Below are 19,489 nucleotides of genomic sequence, written 5' to 3' on the forward strand. Positions count from 1 at the left end.
GCCTTCTACAGCTGGTGAGCCATCTGAGGAATTTGGAGTAAATTCTGATGATGATGACTCTGTTTCTTTTAATGGAAGCATGAACTTAGGGGGAGATGAAGGCCCTAGTTCAATTCCAAATCTACCTGAATGGGCTTTGACAAAGGAGTATAGATCAGGGGAATTCAATGTCTCCTTAGTCAAACAAATCAACACTATTCAACAGGCCATTCAGAACACTTCACATGCAAGTATCAAGGCTATCCTTCAAGCTCACCTGGACTCACTGCATCTCATGAAGTTGCAGCAAGTAAAGCAGAATCTGAGTATGGATGATCTCAGGAAGGATATTGCTGACTTGAAATCCTACAGTTCTGAAAAATTGGATTCAGTCATGCCCTATGGTACATTGCAGGACTTGGTTTTGAGATTGAAAAAGGAATCAGTTACTGAGAAAAGGCTGGCCAAGTTGGAAGACAGAGTTCAAGTTATTGAAGATTCTGTGGCCACCATTCTTCACAACCAACAATCTCAAACCAGTCTCCTAATGCAGCTGGCAAAAGCACAAGGCTTGACCCCTCTCCTTGATGATAACAAAAAGGGGGAGAGTAAAAGGGAAGGGGAAGGAGAGCCATCTACAAAAATCAAAATATCTAAAGTGCTAGTTCCTGCCATCACTACTTCTCCAATCATTCAAATCAAAGGAAAGCCTGATGGAATTGATTTGATTCAGCTAGCAGCAGCTGAAATTCAAGTGAAAGAGCAAAGGAGGAGAATTGATGAAAGGTTGCAACTGTTGTTTGGCTCTACACAAGATAAATCAACATCTGTGAAATATAGCACAAAGATTGAACCAATCAACATGGAGCTCAAGCCAGTAGGGAGACATAAGGATGGAGAAGCTTCTTCCAAAGAACTACAAGCTATAATTCTCAAGCCCAATAAAAGATCCAATAAGGACTCTACAAAGAATCCTTTAAAAGAAGTGGACTTTCCTCCTCCAAAAGCTGATGAGAACAAGCTTTTAGGTAGGAGTATTGCTTATCTCAAAGAGACCATGGATGAGGCTGTAAGGAGAAATAGGGCTATTATCTCTAGAGAGGGAAAGAGCATATGTGTGATGCAAGGACATCCCAAATTCTCAATAGCCAAGAAGGAAGAAGTCAAGCAACTAAAGGCTGACAAAAGAGCACAAGCAAAGCTTGAACAACAGCTAAAGTCAAGTCAAGTTGAAGAAGAGAAAGGAATTGAAGTCAGGGGTGAAGACAAGATTGCAAACCTAGATGAGGTTTTTGGGAGTATATTTGGTGAGAGTATGGAAGAAAGAGAGGAATGGCAGAAGGGAAACAGAAGAAAGGCCAAGGCACATAGAAGGAGTGAAGATAATACTGAAGTAACCAAATCTATATCTAAACCACTACCTTCCATACCTGAACCTCTTGTTGCTAATCCCACTATAAACATCCATGGTGAACCAATCATTCCAAAAGAGGAACCTATTGATTGGGACACCATCAAATTGCCTACCTTTCTAACCACTCTTCCACTACCAAAGAAACAGAAAAGAAAACCCAAATCTACACCTCCCATAACCTCTAAGAAATTCACTCAAAAACAAAAGCCTAAGCCTAAGCCATCCATTTCTAAAGATGATTATGTTCACATCTGTGACATAAAAGAAATTTCAGACATTGAACTCTATTTGGATGAGCTGGAGGATGTAAGAGGAATAGCTGCTTACAGACAGCTACCAGAGAGATTAGTGTTCAGATACAAAGGAGCTGGGGAAAGAACATGGCCTCTCCACAGGATTCTGAATGAAGGCTACTCTACCTTGATTAGAGTCTTTTCAGCTATACAAAAGGATTCTGGCTTTACCAGAACTGCCAAGACTGAAATTCTCAACAAGATTGCCAATATAAGGAAAACTTGGAGGGAGCCCAATGCTTTACCCAGGACTTTACTCATTCAAGGAAGGGGAATTACAATTCACAAATCACCTCATTGGTTGATGGAATTTAGAGATGATAAAGGAGTCAGAAGATTTTTCAGACTTGAAGACCAACTCAAGATTGCCAGCAATGAAACTCTCAAGGAAATGCAATCTAAGTTGGATATCAGTGTTGAAGATGAAGCTGAATTCTTCAGACAACTCCAACTCCAAATTGAGGAAAATGACAAAGGGCTGGGAAAGAAAACCAGGGAACAAAGAAGAAAAAGATGATTTGCTCAGGCTAAAGGAGTATCCTTGGAAATACTGTAAATCTTCAATTTCCTCCTAGTACATACATTTTTGCAGCATTTTTAAATTTCTACTTAGTTTCAATTTATATATCTGTTAAGTGTTTTGTTATCATCAAGTTAACCCTGAATTTATGCCTACAATTCTTATAGACATAAATAGGGGGAGATTGTTAGGAATATATGTGCATTAGTTTGATGATATGTTTAACAAAACACTTAAGTAGAAATTCAGTGTCTGTAGCCTCAACGGATAAGACCACTTTGGCTATCCGTTGATGGTGTAGCTTTACTTAGAAATAAGTCTAGTGTTGTAGCATATTTCAGTCTCTGTATTTAAGATGTAATTCTTAGAAGTTGAGAGAAACTATGAGTCATGTTGACTACTAGAAGATATGCAGATAGGAAGGCCAATTGTAAATATTTCATGCCTTGTAATTTTGTATAAATGAAGTGGTATCAACGGATGACTTAAAGACCTTCAACGGATGAGAAGCTAAGCTTCAACGGATGTCTCTAAAGCTTCAACGGATAACATCCTTCAACGGATGAGTGCATCAACGGATGAAAGTTTCAACGGATGTTCTGTTGATTAACCGTTGATAAGTGGTAGTTGTACCTACAAACAGAGGCACGTGGGTGAACAGAGATAACTGAAATGTGGCAGCCTAATTTCAGGAACATCAGAAAAAGCAGCCGTTCTACTCTAGTATAAAGAGACATTAAGTCAACAAAGTACTGGAGTGAACTGGAGAAGAAACAAGTGGAGATCTTACTTTATTATTTTATATATCCTTGTCTTCACTTGTAAACTTGGTAATATATAAACCAAGTAGTAGCTAGTAATTAGATAAGAATTTTTCCAGAGCTGTTTAGAAAAATCTTGAGAGAAAAATTATCTAGTTTGTACTAGGATGCAGCTGTGATCAAATTCTTAGATCACAGAATTTCTGAAATACCATCTCTGGTGGAACAACAAATCCACCCGAAAAGTTTTTAAAGGTTTATTGTGTTCTTTACATTTGTGTTTGAATATATATCTGTCTGTATCAGCTTAAAGCAATTCACACACTTGTTCATCTTGAACACACAGTCTTTATAAACTGCTCAAAACTTGAAAAAGTTTTGAGATTTACATTCAACCCCCCTTCTGTAAATCTCATTGTTAGTTCTCTAGAAATAACAAAAACAATATTAAATCAATCATTAATTTAAATTAATTATTAAACGAATCTCATAACTCTTTCAGTTTACCCGCTTTAACTCAATTTCTCTATGAATTTCATTAAGAAAAATCTTAAACCCATACATGAAAGTTTAAGTTCCCATATCAAGGAACAACTTCGAATCATTAGATTTTGGAATTAATATCAAGAAAATAATAAAACTTATGATCTAAAATTCTATTTTTCTAACAATCCCCCACAAATCCATACATAAATGCGTTCAGGTTTCTCATCATGACTTGTTTTTTAGAGTCGGTACCCTTCCAAGTTTGAATCCTCCTAAGTCCTCTACTTCGACGGCTACCGGATTCAGATGGAATGTTTCACCTTGAATCTTAATCCGTTTAGTGTAACCATGTTCCATAGACGACGACAAGTCAACGGATACATCTTGAGTTGTAAATCCACAACTCCACTGTGAATTTTAGGCTTCAACCCTTGTTGAAACCTTCTTGCTTTCTGGGTCTCCGTACTCAAATACTCAGGAACTAATCGAGCCAATTCCGTAAACTTAGACTCATATTCCGCCACACTTCTTTCACCTTGCTTCAATTCCAGAAACTCAACTTCCAACTGGTTCTGTAGACAATCTGGGAAATATTTTTCCAAGAATAACTCTGTGAACCTGGTCCAAGAAACAGGACCCTCTCTTTCCAAGGCACGAGTGGATTCCCACTAATAATTTGCTTCATCCTTAAGAAACTAACTCGCATAATCAGTCTTAAGATCATCACTTACTTGAATGAGGGTAAAAGCCTTTTTCATTTCCTTAAGCCAAATTCGGGCAACAACAGGGTCCACTTCGCCCTTAAACTCTGGGGGTTTGACAGACTGAAAGGATTTAAAACTAACAATTTGGTTTAGCTCTCTCTGCTGGTGTTGCTGCTGAAGCTGCAACTGCTATTGTTGGATTTGTTGGTGTTGTTGTTGTATGAATTGTTGTTGTTGCTGCTGTTGCAGAAATTGTTATTGCTGATTTTATTTTATTTTTTCGCGACGACGAATTTATTTGATAGCTCAGATATTGTTATTCATGATATTGAGAGGAGGGGAAGAGTCTATCAAATTGTGACTCTAAAACAAAGAAAAGAAAAAAGCGTGACGAGAATTCTAGGATCGACAAAAAAGAAGAGTGAGCCATCTGATTAGACTGTTGGCACAGCAAATCAAGCAATTCACCCATGGTTGTGCCCCCAACCGACTCTCTACTAGAGGAATTGGACGGGATATTCTTCTTGGGCGGCATTCTCCTGAAACATAAGAAATTGTTTTAATATGAAAATTTTTGCCCCCGGGTAGCAACATTTTTATGTTTCAGGAGAACGTGCTACAGTAAAATATTCCCATCCTCATATAATTGGAGTTCATCCATATGAATGGCTAAATTTAACAAAACCAGCAACAAATTCAACAATAACAGTAACAACAATAATAACAGTACAAAAGTTTTACAAAAACGGAACAACAACTTTTATATCAAAGAACTATAGTACAACAACAATATGAAATATCCAACTAAACAGCTACAGTTTAACAATGATAATAAAACTGAATACACAACAAAATTTGGATATCATAGCAGCCTCCGCCTAATACATAAACTATGCTACAGAACTCTAAGGACACACGTGTCCGAAATCTGATAACTACTAATCCAGAAGTCTACCATCTAGACACTGCCTCCCATAACTCCTAACTCAAATACCAACCAATCAACTAGACCCTGATTCTGAGCTGATCTAGTCTCTGAACTAATTAAAAGATCAATATGCCTAGCGTGCTCAATGGATGACTGAGTGAGGGCTCTAACCCGAGCCTGGATGTCTGGAAAAGGAACAGGTACTCCCTGGTAAGGGCCAACAGGTACACGGTCTAAGTGTGCGGCCAGGTCGGGACTCTGCTCTCGAATCAAGGCCTTATTAATGGTCTGATGCACATGATAAGGAATAGGAGATGAGGTACCCGAAGCATGAACAGGTGGCACCGGTGGTCTAGGTAATGCACTACTAGGTCCACATCCTGGAGGAAAGTCTCTAACAGCAGATACAGAGCGCCGAACCCATTGGGGTCGAACACTCGGTCCAGTGATGTTACTAGTTCCAGAGTGGGTGACAGGTGGAGGTGGAAGGGGAGTCTCCTCAGCTAGCATGTCAAGAGTCCTCTCAGAATCTGAGCTATCAGAATTAGATCTATTCTTTCGGGAGGGAGAACTAGATATCACTATAGGCCACTGTCAACAATATAAATATACGGGAAAGAGATAATAAGGTTAGGGCAGTTCCATCAAAACATCAATAGATGCCAGGGTCACGGCTTCGAAACCCTCGACTGACTCTTAGGTTTGCTCCTCTAAATGAGTTGCTGACTCACACTTTAGGACACAATTTCTACACCCTTATGACTCTACTCCTAACCTAAATCAGAGACTTAAACTTGTAGCTCTGATACCAACCTGTGACGGCCTCAACCCCGGGGTCAGGAGTTGACGTCACTAACAATAATAGCAATAATATAATAAAACCTGAATCAACATAAATACATAAACACGACCCCCTTATTCCCAAAACCTTTACAAGGTTTAAGTATGACTTAGGTTACAAAACTATATAACCAAACTTAGGTTACAAGGTTTAACCGTAAAAGATTTATTCTGGGGTACTTTCCTTGTAGAGCTTTACAACTTAAAATGTTAATCCAACTTTAAACTGACTTTAACTCTCGAGGCCCTCGACTGGAACCTACAGAATCGAAATACCTATGTTAGACGACCAGTTATGCTTAACATATCCTCGTTAAACACTTTAACTGAACGATATCAATTCCCGACTCATAATTATACGTATTATTATAATACATGTAACAATCAGGGTTCATGCAATATTTATTTACAAATATATACGTATATATGGTCGATTGGTATTTTCAATAATTACAGGTTACGTTCCCGTATTTTCGAAATCCATTTCTCGAAAATCGGGCATCCATTCCTCTATTTATCGGACTTCCCGTCGAAACATAATCGACGTCACAATCACAACAATCACAATTCCGCAACCCGAACCTCAATACGACTTTTAAAAATAATTAATTATTTTTTGTTTCGAAATAAATTTAGGACTCAGAATAATTCATCACGGTCCACCGTCGACTCGCCGAGGCTCATCGTCGACGACGGAAAAATTTATTGGTGCCCGATAATATTCGGGTTTCCAAATATATTTCACCGATTAAAATAATTTCCCGCAATGCAAAATCATTTATTTCATGAATATTATCAAATAAACCCCTGAAGAAAAATACTAAAATCAATAAAATATTTCCAATTCACAGTATGAAAATAGAACAGGGCTAGAGAAACAGAAACCAAGCAACACAACACCATCACGTACGAACGCTGTAGGATTTTATACATCACAGAAGCATGGTATAACATTTTCTTGATATAAAATCCATATAAACGCATACAAATCGTGAGTAAATCGAGGGATCGATTACTAACCTTTAATAGCGATCCAAGAACGATGAACGGAGATCCCTAGCAGCTACTCCTCAATTGTGAAGCACTCCACCGGTATCCACCAAGAGATCAAAATAATGGAGTGAGGAAGAGGTTGAGAGAATTAGTTGCCTCCCTTTCTTTTCTACTTTAGAATTAGGGTTTTTATTTTGGGTTGAGGCAAATAGGGTTTATAATAGTATATTTATAGGCAAAATTTCAGCTGAAAATTTTCGATAAAATATTATTATTATTAACCCTTTAATTGATTATTCTTATTAACCAATTAACTAATAATTAAAACACCTTTTAATCATTAATCCTTTTTCTAAACACTTTAGAAAAATAATTCTCTCACTTGATTTAATTTCCAAAAATTAAATTCTTAATTAATAATATTAAGAACTTTTCTTAATTAATTTATAATTAATTAAATTTTATTTAATCAATTATTAAATTTACTAATTAATTATTTATTTCACAAATAAATAATTACCAGCCATTATTAATTAATTCCTCCACCATTAAATCATTCTCTTTTATGGTGTGACCCTGTAGGTTCAATATTAAGCCGGTAGTAGAAATAAATAATAATAAAACTATTTTATCATTATTTATATAAATTTTCTAATTCATTAAATATGATTAATTAATAAATTAATCATATTTATTCTACATCGTGAGGGATACTTCTCGGCATATCGCGACTATCCGCATAATACGAATTCACTGCTTAGAATACCAAGAACATATTCAGTGAATAGTTACCGTACAATTAATTCCTTCTACCCTGCAATGTCATGATTAAATACAAGGCATGGAACTCGTATCAAGCCTATCTTATTTAATCATATGCTTTCCCATTCACTATGCTTAGTTCTAATTAATGTGAATTAGAAACTCCTTTCTAATTTCATTCACTCTGGCCAGAGATTCCTAAACTAGCATAAGTGGATCAGCATTGAACATTCACTTCCTTCACTGGAAGGGGTAGATCCTTTATTGATCATACACTATCTTCCTGTACAAATTCCTACACCCAGTAGAGCCCTTATTATTGTCTCTGGAGACTAAGAACTAAACCAAAGTATAGTTCAGTGTACACAAGATGACTATGATGACCTCAAGTCTAAGGATACTTGTACAACTATCACTATGTGAACATCTGCTGACACGTGAGTGAACTCCATCAGTTGTTCAGCTGTGTGAGTCATGTTCAGTGAATTTATTCTATAATAAGCACCTACATACTAGCTATAGTGTCACCACACAAATGTCTATGAGAACAGACATCCTTCATAATGAAGCAAGCATAGTATGTACCGATCTTTGCGGATTACTAATTACCAGTTAGTAATCCTACGACCAGGAACTATTTAAGTTCAGAGTTATCATCTTTTAGGTCTCATTATTATTATGATCTCATCATAATCCATAAAAAGCTTTACTCTAAACAATGGTATATCTTATTTAAACACTTAAATAGATAAAACCCGCAATAAAACCAAAATAATTATTAATATCAATGAAATCAAAACAGATTACATAAAAGTTATTCCTAAATCATCATACATGATTGGATTTAGGACACATCTCTTTCAAACGCGCCACCACACACTACACCAACACACACACGATTCACACACACGCAACACACACACATCACATATATACACACGATACACACATATAAAGCACACACAATTGAGCACACACACAGTAGCACATATGTATACATATATACATATAATCGAACAGAATTAGGCCGGAGTAATCACCGAAAAAACAACCGGAATAAAAGCACAGCGGCGACCGGAATCAGGGGAAACAAGGGAGAAAAAACGGGAGTCACGGAGAGGGAAGAGAAAGGGAGAGAATAATCGAAAGGGAGAAAAGAGAGAGGGCAAAGAGAACAACGAGAGAGACAAGAGATTGATAAGAAAGTGAGAAAGAGATGGAGATATAGAGATGAGAGTAGAGAGAGAAAGAGAGAGAGAGACAAAATCTGTTGGAGACACGTATCTAAATTTACATATACATGTCAATTCTTTATAAAACGGAATAACACGCATACAACCAATTAATCGGGCTTTTTCGGTTCGTTTACTCTTGATTTAACGAATCAACTGCACGAGAGAAAATACCGAAAAATTCCCGAAACACTTTTAAAATTCTCGACATATTCAAATACTAATAAAATAAAGTTTTCGAAATTTTTAAAACATTTTTAAACCGAAACTTATACCCGTATTTAACGATTTAACGAACAAACGCGTGGGTGAAATTAATCTGAAAAATTTCCAAAATAATTTTAAAATTCTCGGAATAATCCAAACTTAATAAAATATGAGTTTCGTAATTTTTGAAGTATTCTGGGATTAAATACTGAATTTACACATAAATGCAATCAGAAAATCATTTAGGTATAAATAATCAATGAAATATTATTTTCTAAATTTTATAAATTCCCAAAAATAATTATTGGAATTATAAAGTCATAAAAATAATTTTAGAGATAATTCAAATATTTATGAAAATAAATCTACAATAAAATCACTTTTAAAAATGAAAACAAAACAATACGACTCAATAATTAATTATATAATTAATGCTCGTACACCAAGAAGTCACACACAATTAATCATAAGGCAACACACAGCTGACAAAATCAATATACATATTTTATTTATTTAATTACTCAATAATTACACTTTTAATAATACAAAAATACGAGTCGTTATACACCTTAGCAAGGCACCCCCACACACAAAGATACTTAAGACTAGTCATCCTGCCTTTCCATAACTCCACGGGTTTCTTATCCATGTGTTGCAGAGGGACTCTATTCAAAATATGGCACGCCGTATTTAGAGTCTCTCCCCACATGTATTTAGGCAACCCAGAGTTAATAAGCATACTATTAATCATATCTTTAAATGTTATGTTCTTTCACTCAGCAACCCCATTAGACTCAGGTGTGTACGGTGGAGTAACTTCATGAACTATACTATTGTTTGCACAAAATTCATTAAAAGCGTTGCTCGTATACTCATAACCTCTGTCAGATCTCAATCGTTTAAGTACATTACTAGTTTGTTTTTCTACTTTAGTTTTATATATAATGAATTTACTAAGTGCTTCATCCGTATGTCTAAGTAAATAAACATAACAATATCTGCTACTATCATCTATAAAAGTAATGAAGTATCTAAACTGGTCCTTGGTCAACACACCGCCAAATTCACAAATATCAGTTTGTATTAAATCTAACAAGTCTGAATCTCTAGCAATATGATGAAAAGGTTTCCTTATTTGTTTAGCAGACACACATAGTTGACATTTAGAATTCTTTTGTATGGTATGTTTTGGAATCAACTCTAAGTTCATCATATTCTTAAGAGCACCAAAGTTTAAGTGACCTAGTCTAGCATGCCATAAATTTGAGGATTCAACACAGTTAACAGAAGGAATAATATCATTATTCAAAGTCCCCAAAACGGGTTCAACATTAATAACAAATAAATCATTTGACAAGTAACCCTTGCCAAAAAATGTATAATTATAAATAATAACTATTTTATTACACTTGAAAGGGATTTCAAAATTATTAGAAACTAAACAGCTTCCACTTATAATATTTCTACGCATGTCGAGAACATGATGCACTCTAGTCAGAGATAGAATACATCCTGAAGGGAACTTCAGGTCCACATTTCCTACTCGATGTACTTGAGCAGCATTAGCATTCTCCATCTTCACTGTTAGGCTATGACTCTGTTGATAAGATACAAATAAACTAATATCATCACAAATATGCACATTAGCTCCATTATCTATCAACCATTCATTTGACAAATAGGTAGAAAATAGTACAGGGTTGTAGGAAACATGCCGGTCACCGTTGGTTTAAGAAGTCGTAACCTCATCAACAGCCATGTTCACTACAGGCCCACTTGCAGTTTCAAGCACAACATTCGCTTGCGCTACCACCTCGGTTTTCTTTGCTTTCTTTGTGGGACAGTCCTTCCTCCAATGCCCAACCTGCCCACAAGACCAACACGGTTTGTTTGCCTTTGGATTCTTGGCCTTATCCTTGTCACTCTTATGTTTATTACCACTAACTTTCTTAGCAAAAGCCTTCCTTTTATGTCTTACAGTTGCTACATTTACCTTCGAGCTACCATGTTCAGTTAGCATCACATGTCCCTATTTGGACTTGTGTTGTTCTTGAACCAAGATGTCCAGCATAAGGTTGGTCCAGGTGATCTCTCATTTCTGTCTTTTCAGGGAGAGAGAACTCCTCCCAAGACTTTGGAAGCTTTTCAATCACACTCATAACCTTGAACTTTTCGGAGAGGTCCATTCGAGACTCCTTCAAAGCATGCACTATCGTCTCGAACTCATGCACTTGCTCAGTCATGGAATTATTGTCCACCAGCTTGAATTCAAGGAACCTAGAAACATAATACTTTTCCAGACCTTGTGAGTCAATATTGTGTGTCTGGTCCAACTTCTCCTATAAGAGTTTTGCGGAGTAGGCATCAGAATAATAAACATCAAACAAGGTGTTCGTTAGAGCAGCCAAAATGGCCGCCCTAGTCACCCCATCCTTCTCAGCCCACTTCGCAAAGGTCTTAACTGTGTCAGCTTTTTCTTGATCCACAACCAGTTTCTCATACTCCACAACCGACCATAAACCCTTTACAGCCAACCACAATTTCATCCTTTTCTGCCAACGAGAAAAGCCGATGCCATCATTGAACTTCTCTGGCAAACCAGTTAGTTCAACGGCTTGTGGAAAACTGTAAGTGGTCCAATCAATGACCCCAACAATTGCACCAAAACTACCACCACTAACATGAACCTCAGTTTTGCTAACCATTATGCTAAATTATATATAACTATATCTCTTTATGAATGTTGGAAATATTAACTATTACAGAAACATAGAAGCAGTTATACAACATATTTAACAAGCTAAGGCCAAGTAAATAATTAGCGAAACAAAATATGAAGGTAAATAACATGCATATCAACAACTGTAATAACAGAGAAAGTTCAAAAATTGTACCCGTAACCATAGCTTTAGTAGAGTTATTAAGAAACAGAAAAGCTGAAGCCATCAATGGGAACAAACAAAATAGATTAACAGTTGAGTCGCCAGGCGTTGCTCGAAGTCCTGACTGCTCTTGAAAAGATAATTGCCCCTACGTGCTTTGTTGGGATACTTGGAACAACTCCTCCAGGATAAAACAGCTCCGAACTTTGAGTTCACGGCACCTCCAAAGCTCAACTACGACTGATACCTCACTCGCCGGAAAAATCACTAACCGTGTTTGTGAGAGCAGAGAAAGTAGAGAGGAAGAAGAGAGAAAACAGAGAGTTTTTGAGATGTGTTTTCTCTATATATATACCTTATGTTTTCTTTCGGTATTTATAGTACCAGAAATGAAAGTGTAACCGACAGACTTAAATATTGTATTAACTCAGCCATTATAGAATATAATATTTAATTCTCAGCCGTTACAGAATATATGTATATTAAATTCTCAGTCGTTACAGAATATATATATATATATACATATTTAATTCTCATCCGTTACAAAATATATATATTAAATTCTCAGCTGTTATATATAATATATATATATATTCAAATAAGTTTAATTAAATCAAAGTTGACCAGCTCAGCCCATACAAGCTCAGGGAGTCTAGCCCACATATAACAAACTTATTCTTTCCCAGTTAAAACAATATTAAATCAATAATTGATTTAAATTAATTATTAAATGAATCTCATAACTCAATTTCTGTATGGATTTCGTTAAGAAAAATCTTAAACCATTACATGAAAGTTTAAGTTCCCATATCAAGGAACGATTTCCTATCATTAGATTTTGAAATTAATATCACAATAAAACTTATGATATAAAATTCCATTTTTTTAACAGGTGTATAAAAGTAGATAAAAAATTCATCTCAGATTGCAGCTACAAGATCCAAAGCCAAATTCAGAAGCAAACGATTTTGTTCTCCCAATGACTCTTAAAGCAAACTTTAAAATCACATTACAAGCCTTGCCAAAGAAACTACAAGCTATAAAACCAAAAGCTATCAAATTTAACCGGAAATTGTATGGCCTCCATCAACACAAATAATCTGACCGGTAATGTATGAAGCTGCAGGTAAGCAGAGAAATGCTGAAATTTCAGTTTGTTCTCCGGCCCGGCGAAACGGAGTCCGAGAAAGTATAGCTTTATAATTCTCCCAAAATTCTAGACTCTCATCCTACAATATTCATGGAGAAAGGAAATGCCCGTAAAGATTGTTATTAACAAACAACAAATATTTTTCGATGTTCCTAAATCAGTTGCCGCTTTAGTTTTTACTCATTTGCGTGTCTAAAATCGAAACGACAATTATTAAAGAACGGAGGGATCATGTGATAAATGGGCGGTAAAGTAGTACTCAAGTGGATTAATCCTTATTTCAAGACTTTTGAACATTTTAGTTCTAATAATCCATGGCGCAACACAATTAACACGAATACTATTCTTCGCCCACTCGCATGCCAAATTTTTTGTCAGTTGATTGATTGCTCCTGCATTTTCTCATACACATTAGTTTTCGACTAGGAAGCACGGATACGGGTGCGGAAGACACGAGAAAAATAATACCTTCTGACGATGAATAGAGAGAAACCAGAGGCAAAGCTAAAACGCCAGCAACTGAGGAGATGAACACAATATTTCCGGTACCTGATGACTTTAGCAACGGCTGCGAAAGTTGACACAAATGATAAGGCGCTTCGAAATTAATACTCATTATGTTGGAAATATCTTCTGCTGTGAAATCTTGAGTCTCCTTAACCAAAAGTATTGCAGCATTATTAACCTAAACAAGATAATAACTCGTCACATAAACCGGTGAAAAATAATCCAAAATATAAGAAATATAGTAATTGTTAAGTAACTGGCCTGGCCTGTCTAAAATCTTAACGTGTTAAAGAAAGTGCTCAACTGGATCTTATGCTATGTAGCGGTAATACAACTTAACAAAACAGTTGCTTTTAACAGTTGCTTATTAAAAGTCAAGGGCTTTATTCTTTAATTTACCAAAATATTGAGCTTTCCATTGAAAGCAGAGGCCACAGAGTTCATTAGTTCTTCACGTTCAGATCGCGATTTTAAGTCACAAACCGATCCTGCAACTTAAAAACCTTTGAGTTTCCATTCCTCTAAGCATTTATCAATGTCTTTCTGGCTGCGAGAACATGTGTAGATTGATTTTTGGGGAACACGTGTTCCCCTCAAATTATAGAGTTCATGTTAATCATGCTCTTGAAGTTCATGATAAAAAACCAGAAAAATAAAAGAAAACACAGTGATCATCAAGTACAAAAAAACAAAGAACACATTATAATTTGTGGATTAATGTACCCTATGCCACGAGTTCCACCGGTGACGAGGGCGGTTGCTCCGTCTAGAGACCATCGTGTATCTCCACCCCTACCTGCAACTGTCTTGGCCATTGCTATCTTGAAGCTTGAACAGAAACGAAATTTTATCCAATTATTGAATGCTTCTAATAATGTAGTGCATGCTTCTATCATTAAAATTGCTTTTTATGTATACAACACGTTTCTTGCTCTAAATCTTGATCGTACAATTTTGACAAGTTCCTTTACAATAATTATGATGGACCCTGTTGGGCTAAGTAAGCCTAACTCCACGTTAGTATGATATTGTCTGGTTTGGACCGAACTCGCATGGGTTTCCCAAAACGCCTTATACTAATGGAGTTATCTAGCTACTTATATCCTAACAAACTGCCCTTCGTTTGAGACAACTCCTAACAGACCCCCTGTATGCACAAAAATTCTCACCAATAAAAATTAGGCAATTCAGTGTCATAGAAGGTTCAGTTAGAGAGTTGATGTTGACGAGGGAGTTGCCGGCTATTCCCTTATCCACCTTATGTAAGATAGAGAAATTGAGTGAGAAAGAAACAAACGTTTAGTAAAGAAAAGCTGCAGAGAAGGGTTTGGATAACATTACAGATTTTATCTATCCCTGGTAAATATGAAAGACAACTAGACAAATTGTTAACATTCGAATTTACAGTTTATCTTTAACAATTTATCACAATAATTACTGATCAATAACCAGAAATTGTGTGGCCTCCATCAACACTTGAAGCTGCAGGTAAGCAAAGAAATGCTACTAATGCTGAAACTTCATTTTGCTCTGCAGCCCGCCTAATTGCAGACGTGAAACTTCATTTTTCACGTGTGTTTCACGTGTGTTTCTCTGCAGCCCGCCTAAATGCTACTTATGTATTCAGCGTTTCTTGGTTTGAAACTCGAGCATACTAATTTTATCTTGAACTGCAGCATATCTGCATGCTAAGTCAATTTTAGGCACTACGAAATCTATTTATTTTTGGTATTAAACTTAACATTCTATGTCTTTTAGCAGTTCCACCTGCAGCAAGTTGGCTCTAAACTGATCAAAACTATGTATTTAATTATCGTTAATTTAATTGAGTTACGTGCCTTATGCTTGTAGGTTTGTTATCTAATTTCGATTTAAAGAAACATTAAAGAAACAGGCACTTCATGGTATGTTATTGAAGACTCGAAGAATTCTGGTTTAAACAGCATACAGATCCTCCAAATATGATGCACTTGAAGATAATACAATGTGAGAAACAAAAACCTAAATGAAACAACAATGGCTAAACCAAGACATCTAAAACCTCGAGTTGTTAGATCAAAGCTCTAACTGGATCATACATTACTCAACAATCTTTATCTATCAATAACCCGAAACTGTATGGCCTCCATCAACACAGATTATCTGGCCAGTAATATATGAAGCTGCAGGTAAGCAAAGAAAGATCACTAATGCTGAAACTTCACTTAGGCGGTAATATACAAAGAAAGTAGGTAAAATGATGAGAAAATCTTCTGACACAAATGATAAGGCGCTTCAAAATTCTGCTGTGAAACCTATAATCTGCAGGTCTGCTTACCTATAGCTCCTGCATCATTATTAACCTTAACAAAACAATCAAGTTCTCAAATAAGCTTGCTATTTATAATCTGCTACTTATATGAAACAAAAACCTATATGGAACAACAATGGCTATACCAAGACACATGACGAAAATATGGAGTCTGGAGACAGAGGTAGCATTACCAATATCGGAATGACAATATACAAGAAAATGCAAAGTCGTACAATTTTGTCTGTAGATACTTATGAAGCTGTTACAGAGAAGTAAACATAATTATTTATCAATAACCGGAAACTGTATGGCCTCCATCGACACAGATTATCTGGCCAGTGATATAGGAAGCTGCAGGTAAGCAAAGAAATATAACTAGAGCTGAAACTTCACTTTGCTCTCCAGGGCGGCGAATTGGAGTCCGAGAAACCATGCCATTAATCTTCTCCATGTATCCTGGAGCCTGCCCCTGAAATAATTAAATTTTGTAAATTACACATTATATATTCTAAAACTGACAAAGTTGAGGGAGTTGCTATTGCTAACATAGCCAAAAAAAAGTAAAACACGTCTAGTATTGAGTAATCAGCTAATCTAAAACCTTAACGTGTTAGAGGAAGGCTTCATATGGATCTTATATTATATTCAACACCAAGAACTAAGTAATGAGATAAAGATTGTATTCCTTACTTCAATATCATCAAGGATTGTGGTTTTGATTACCCAGGGTGCAACACAATTAACACGAATATTGTCCTTTGCCCATTCGCATGCCAAGCATTTGGTCAGTTGGTTGATTGCTCCTGTGTTTTCCATGTTCAATCAAACTTGTGTAAATACATGCGTGCACAACGAGAACTTGAAGATACATAATTGAACACACCTTTTGACGATGAATAGATAGAAAGCATTGGCAAAGCTACCACTCCAGCGACCGAGGAAATGAACACAATGTTTCCGGTGCCTGATGCCTTTAGTAACGGTTGTGAAAGTTGACACAGATGATAAGATGCTTCAAAATTTATACTCATTATGTTGGAAATATCTTCGGCTGTGAACTCTTTAGTCTCCTTAACCACAACTATTGCAGCATTATTAACCTAAACATGATAATAATTTGTCACATAAATTGGTGAAAACTGAAAACTAATCCAAAATCTAGGAAATAGCAAGTAAGTATGTCCCCAACAGGATCTTATACTATTTAACGGTAAGAAAACTAAACAAAATAGTTGCTTTGATTGATTAAAAGTCAAGGGCTTTCATTTACCAAAATATTGAGTTTTCCGTTGAAAGCAGAAGCCACAGAGTTCATTAGTTTCTCACGTTCAGATCGCGATTTTAAGTCACAAACTGATCCTCTAACTTGAAAACCTTTGATTTTCCATTCCTCTAAACATTTATCAATGTCTTTCTGGCTGCGAGAACATGTATAGATTGATGCTCCGAACCCTGCTAGCTCCTCTACTATTGCATGCCTATTCATTCAAATTATACAGTTCATGTTAGCCCTACTCTCCAAGTTCACCAGACTACAGAAAATTAAAAAAATAAAAATAATAAAAATAGTTCGGAGTATCTGACCCTATGCCACGAGTCCCACCGGTGACGAGGGCAGTTGCTCCGTCGAGAGACCACCGTTTATCGCCACCGCTACCTGCAACTATGTTGGCCATTGCTGTTTTGCTTGAACATGAATGAAATTGGATGCAACAATGGCATGCCTTTTATAATGTTGCAGATGATTCATGATTGTGACGCCAGTAAAAATGATGTTGTAAAATGTGTTACGGTTAATGGCTTGTTCTAGGTTAAAAAAATTATTTTTAAAAAAATTTGTGAAACTATATTTTATACAACCTTAAAATACATAGTATGAAAAAAATTGAAAAAATGGTTGAGATGAGTCCGCCCAAGAGAGTACCATTTATTAATTATAAACTAGCTTTACTGAATATCTTATAAATATATTACATGAACTTTTAATATTGAATTAAATTAGTTTATTTTTTTGGGAAAATTATAAAATGGCATCTCTTATAACTCTATTTAGTTGCTAAAACTTATTCTATTAATATTAATTTTTTTATTTTAGTTGTCTTATTTTTTTTTGCTTGAAATTTATATCTTTCTAATTTTAAAATTATTAAATTTATACATATTCACCTAATAAATTTATCATACCATATACAATTAAATTTTTATTTTTTACTTTACGCCAATTGTATAGGATATAATATAATATTAAGATAATGATAGAAAATATGAGAATTTATAAATTATCATAAATAAGTTGATAATATTATTTTCATTAATATTAATTTGAATTTATCTACTTTACTTGCTTTACTCATGAAATTTATTTATTTTTGTAATTTTTAATTTATTAAAATTTTATATTGTTGACTCTATTATTTTCAGATGGTGAGTATTGTAAATTTTAATTTAGTTTGTCTACTTTTTATATCAAAAACTTTTTAATAAAAAGATTTTGGGTGAATTTTGGTGTGACTTCCAATTAAACGTGAATTCTTTTTTTATAGAGTATGTCTATTATCGTTATTAACCTCTTTTTAATTTTTTTTACAACTTAATGTTGATTGTATTTTTTGTATTTTTTTCTACGTGATTTGCAGGCTATTGCCTGAACCATGGGGTTTAGCCAGTGCGCCCCGAAAGTTAACGGCTGCTGGTTCACTATGATAAAAAAAAGTATTAGGAATTTTTTGCAAATATAGCACATATATCGTTTTCTGGTGTTTGTTTGTTTGTTTCTTTTTTCACTTGATAAGTATTACTTCCTCTGTCCCAACCATTTATTTACAATTTCCTTTTGCAATATCTCATCCAATTCTTTACATTTCAAAACTTACCACAAATAGTCAATGGGTCCCACCACTTTCTGACTTTTCACTATCTCCCTTTTATACATTAAAAATCAATGTGTCTCACCACTTCACCCACTTTTCTTTCTCTTTTACACTACTTTATACATATTTCTTAACCTCCGTGTCCAAACCAAACGTAAAGAAATCAAACGTAAAGAATTGGTTGGGATGGAGGGAGTAGGAATTAACAATCTTGACATCATACCATCTTAACCTACCACCTAAACTCCCTTCCATATATCGTTTTTTTTTGTTTTTTGGTGTTTGTTTGTTTCTTTTTTCACTTGATAAGTATTAGGAATTTACAATCTTGACCTTGACCACCGTACCATCTTAATGTGACACCTAAACTCCATTACACTAATTATATATAGGATATAATATAATAAATTTTTATTTTTGTACTTTACACTAATTATGTATATGATATAATACAATATTTTGATAATGATAGAAAATATGAGAATTTATAAATTATCATAAATAAATTGATAATATTAGTTTCATTAGTATTAATTTTGATTTATTTACTTTACTTGCTTTAATCATGAAATTTATGTTTTTTGTAAATTTTAATTTGTTAAAATTTTATATTGTTGACTCTATAATTTTCAGATGGTGAGTATTGTAAATTTTAATTTAGTTTGCCT

The 19,489-nt window shown here is 35.1% G+C and overlaps 2 protein-coding genes across 2 annotated transcripts in view; both read right to left on the bottom strand.

Moving 5' to 3' along the window:
- The window catches only part of LOC141678622 (tropinone reductase homolog), a 32,063-nt gene extending 17,544 nt beyond the window's left edge, over positions 1-14,519 (bottom strand). Inside the window, exon 1 of the mRNA XM_074484966.1 lies at positions 14,382-14,519. Coding sequence (XP_074341067.1) covers positions 14,382-14,473 — 92 coding nt within the window. The 5' untranslated portion in view covers positions 14,474-14,519. The remainder of the gene's footprint in view (positions 1-14,381) is intronic.
- A 1,061-nt stretch (positions 14,520-15,580) lies between these two features.
- Positions 15,581-17,634, bottom strand: LOC141676804 (tropinone reductase homolog). Its single transcript, XM_074482513.1, has 5 exons — positions 17,536-17,634; positions 17,222-17,429; positions 16,835-17,051; positions 16,642-16,754; positions 15,581-16,420 (listed from the first exon to the last, which is right to left on the bottom strand). Exons 1-5 carry the CDS (start codon positions 17,625-17,627, stop codon positions 16,241-16,243), a joined length of 810 nt encoding a protein of 269 aa, XP_074338614.1. The 5' UTR covers positions 17,628-17,634; the 3' UTR covers positions 15,581-16,240.
- Between the last annotated feature and the right edge of the window lie 1,855 nt (positions 17,635-19,489).

This window comes from Apium graveolens, chromosome 8, assembly GCF_009905375.1.
Source record: "Apium graveolens cultivar Ventura chromosome 8, ASM990537v1, whole genome shotgun sequence".
In the NCBI taxonomy this organism is placed as follows: Eukaryota; Viridiplantae; Streptophyta; class Magnoliopsida; order Apiales; family Apiaceae; genus Apium; species Apium graveolens.

Coding starts and splice junctions, on each gene's coding strand:
- LOC141676804 (XM_074482513.1), bottom strand. CDS start 17,627: ATGGCCAACATAGTTGCAGGTAGCGGTGGCGATAAACGGTGGTCTCTC. Junction 17,430..17,535: donor GGTGGGACTCGTGGCATAGG/GTCAGATACTCC, acceptor TTGAATGAATAG/GCATGCAATAGTAGAGGAGC. Junction 17,052..17,221: donor ACGGAAAACTCAATATTTTG/GTAAATGAAAGC, acceptor TATCATGTTTAG/GTTAATAATGCTGCAATAGT.